Consider the following 4,207-nt stretch of genomic DNA (forward strand, 5'->3'; position numbering starts at 1 on the left):
GTTTGGTGATGGTAGGGTCGGGACAAGGAACGACGGTCAGGCGGTAGTAGATGACGGACGCGATGTACGTGTTCGCCACCTCCGCCCGACCTTTCAGGGAAAGCTTCCTCTCGGCCCATTGCCGGGCTAGAGTGGCCACCCTTCTCGTTATCTCGTCCCAGTTCTTCTCCGTTTGGAGGTCTGAGATAGATAGATAGATAGATAGATAGATAGATAGATAGATAGATAGATAGATAGATAGATAGGTAGATAGATAGGTAGATAGATATATAGATAGATAGATAGATAGATAGATAGATAGATAGATACGAATGCATATACGCACCTGCTTGTTCACCAGCATATATGTATATCAGGTAAATTTCAGTCCGCTATCGTACCATCATATTCTGGATCCTAAGACGTTCGTAAATTACGAACCCTCTCCCCTAAAATCTGCATACTCGACTTTATACTCGCAAACAGACAACACACGCTTTAGGACGCATGTGCGCAGGCGCAAACTTCATTTGAACAGTGTCATCTCATATCGTCTATCATTAATTTGTTTCAATTAGCAAAACGTTGGAATGTTTTACGATTAATTGGATTTTCCCCTCATCAAACATTGAGATGCATTAATAATATTCATATCTGTAATCGATTGCAAAGAGAAAATACGTACGCAATCTATTTTTATATATTCATGGAATTCTTTATAATTAACACCATCTTTCGATTTCTCTTTTAACAGCTGAGGGTACATCGAATCAGCCAATGAAAAATGGTACAGGTAAGGAGTAATGATATTTTATAATATTTAATTACAAAATATATGTCTGTGTGTCGGTGAGACTGGGTGTTTGTCTATCTGAATATATATATACATACAAAGCAGAGAGCTGGCAGAAACGTTAGCACGCCAGGCGAAATGCTCAGTGGTATTTCGTCTGTCTTTACGTTCTGAGTTCAAATTCCGCCGGGGTCGATTAAATAAGTACCAGTTACGCACTGGGGTCGACTTTTCGGGGTCGATTAAATAAGTACCAGTTACGCACTGGGGTCGATATAATCGACTTAATCCGTTTGACTGTCCTTGTTTGTCCCCTCTGTGTGTGGCCCCTTCTGGGTAGTAAAGAAATATCAGTTGCGTACTGGGGGTCGATCTTATGCTTGTGATGCATGGTGTAGAGTTCTGTTGCCAGTCATACAGTCTTCCAGCAGGCACTCTTTTGACCCAGGGCAGCGATACCTCCTCCAGGCACTTGATTTAGGCCTTCGTCTTAAGTCTGAGGCCGTGTGGGGAGATGAATGGAGGCATAATGACGCCATCACTAGTTAGCACTCCAAACACCATGATGTTGACTGAATGTTTTGATTTTTATATCTCTCGGTACATGTCTTCAGATTGCACTGTCCTCAGATTGACACTCGGGGCGAATACCAAGCAGTACAGCATGTCTTTTCCAAATTTCTGGCAGACTCATTATGCTTCACTAAAAAGAAGTGAGTTCCGACTGTAAAACTTTAAAGGGATAAAACCAGAAAATCGAAATTGAAATAAATTTGGAAGCCACTGCTTTAGAAATTATGCTGCTATTTAAAAAATGTGTCGTTTTATAGACAAGGCTATAATTTTTTTTCTGAGATAAATTTTCAATGACGTTAACTTTGGCTTCCAAGACCTGGATTCTATCAAATAAGAATCAATTAAATCCCAGGAAATTAGTATTAATAATACGCTTAATGAAGGTTCCCTTTCTTATAATAAGCTTCTTTTCTTTCTTTATTTTTTCTCTCTCTCTCTAAACTGTTCGGTTTCTATGTAATTGACAGAAATTCGTATATGTTAGTCAACAACAATACATCTGACATAATTTGAAGAAAGTTATTTCTCATTACTTCTTTGGTAATAGTCATTTTCTTGCTCTGAACTAATATGCGAAACGACGCTAGTGAAATGCCATAAAGCACTCTACTAAAATACCATTTTACTATGTTTAGCAATGACCTAAGCGACCCTAGAAAATACGTTATTTTGTTAGGGTTTATAACAACAACGTGAGCAGCACTAGTAAGTAAGTAGGTATTTTTTTGTCCACAACAATACTGTAAGCGATACTAACAATGTGTTATTTTCTACTCTATAACAATGTTCTTAACGACACCGAAACCAAGTGTTTACAAAACGAAAGAAGTACCGAATGACTCTGGAATAGATAAAAAAATTCGTTCATTGATTTTAGCATTGTTATCTTTTCCTTCTTCCCATTCAGCCTCCTTAATTTTAGCTTTTTACTTACCCTCTTGTTATTTTTATCCATGTCTTATTTAAAAGCTGGTATCTATTAATATTATACGAATTTTTTTTCCCCGTGTCTTAATGCTGTGCGCATGAGTATGTGCCATACAGGTACATATCTATTAATGTCTGTCTGCATCTGTTTGCTTACAACTAAATACAAATGCTGTCAAATTTTACGTATCCATATGTAGCTTTTTACATATAATTTTCAGTGTTTTTGAGAACTTGACATTTATTATGCATCCAACTTTATTTATTGTGTAATTTGAAGAAAATATGTAACACATGGCAAATTCGTAGTTGTAAAAAATGCTGAGTACACCGTACTTGCATGCCCCCGTTCAATTTTGAATTTTAATCCCAAAGTTTTCTCCCCTGCTTCTTTTGACTAGTATTAATTAATCCCCATATAATTTTACTTCCTCCCTGCGTGTGTAATTTTTTTTTCAATTGATAACTTATTGGCTTACTACATTGGGTTTGCAACCACTTAGCATTTAGAAATATATAGACGCAGTGTCATGCTTAAATCAGTTTGACATCCATTTGGTGACAGCCACGTAAACGTGTTCAATTCTGTTGCATTTCACGTACCAAATACAAATAGTAATGAGAAACTATATATGGAGCAAATGATAAATTGGATCAAAGTCATTAAAGATTCTCGTAAGTGGTTAAGTTTAAAACACTTTCTGTTCAATGCAGCAAGTCTAATAATTATGCTGTAACTTCACGAAAAATGCGATGAAAGTCCAGTGAATGCTCAGTTCGATCAAAGGTGATTCCTAGATTTTGAAATCAATGGAATAAATCACCATCGTCCTCCACTGCCTCTTCTAAGCAGGTGAATCATATGGATCGCCATTTTGGTCTTTCCTGCGCTGCCCTTACGCTTTTCCTGTATTTTCTGTCCATCATTTCATAATACCTATCTACGTAATTCTCGACTTCCCTCTTCTTATTTTCCCAATATTTTATGCTTTCTGTTCATAATTCTAGTCGACCATTTTGTCTAATTCAGTATCTAAAATATTTCAATTTTCTCACTTTGATAGTGTTTACTCTTTTACTCTTTTACTTGTTTCAGTCATTTGACTGTGGCCATGCTGGAGCACCGCCTTTTAGTCGAGGAAATCAACCCCAGGATTTATTCTTTTGTAAGCCTAGTACTTATTCTATCGGTCGTTTTTGCCGAACCGCTAAGTTACGGGGATGTAAACACACCAGCATCGGTCGTCAAGCGGTGTTGGGGGGACAAACATATACATACACGCATACTTATACATATATACGACAGGCTTCTTTTAGTTTCCGTCTAACAAATCCACTCACAAGGCTTTGGTCAGTCCGAGGCTATTGTGGAAGACACATGCCCAAGGTGCCACGCATGTAACGTCGTCTGACAGCTACGGAATTTGAAATTCCTGCTCGTAAATTAATTCGGATCTAAGCTGCTCCGGAGCAACAATGTTTGGAAAGTTGGTGTTGTACTTTGTATACTAAAGTTAGTCTGAAAGTTAATGCAAAGAGTTTGATATCAGCGTTACGTTAGATATTGTAGAAAATATATTTACTGCTGATTAACGGCAATAATATCGAATGTACATTCGCATGCCACATTAATTTTCATTTAATTTTCCTTTATTTTATTTATTTTAAACTCTATATAAGCTCTTCCTTCTGTTCTGATCTTTGTTATGTCACCGGATACTTGATTTAGAATAGCTAAACAGATTGAATTTATTTACACAAGTGTTTGTCTAGTAGTAGTAGTAGTAGTAGTAGTAGTAGTAGTAGTAGTAGTAGCAGCAGCAATAGTGAGGGGTGTAACGGTAGTGGAGGCGGCTGCGGGGTTAGTGATGGTGACGGTAACGGTGGCGGTAACGGTGGTGGTGGTGGTGGTGGTGGTGGTGGTGGTGGTGG

General features: G+C 37.7%; 1 protein-coding gene across 1 annotated transcript in view; it reads left to right on the forward strand.

The window, feature by feature from the left end:
- LOC106880863 (low-density lipoprotein receptor-related protein 12) overlaps positions 1-4,207 on the forward strand; it is a 70,275-nt gene that overhangs the window by 18,770 nt on the left and 47,298 nt on the right. Inside the window, exon 2 of the mRNA XM_014931015.2 lies at positions 734-772. Coding sequence (XP_014786501.2) covers positions 757-772 — 16 coding nt within the window. The 5' untranslated portion in view covers positions 734-756. The remainder of the gene's footprint in view (positions 1-733; positions 773-4,207) is intronic.

Source organism: Octopus bimaculoides, chromosome 20 (genome assembly GCF_001194135.2).
Source record: "Octopus bimaculoides isolate UCB-OBI-ISO-001 chromosome 20, ASM119413v2, whole genome shotgun sequence".
Lineage (NCBI taxonomy): Eukaryota > Metazoa > Mollusca > Cephalopoda > Octopoda > Octopodidae > Octopus > Octopus bimaculoides.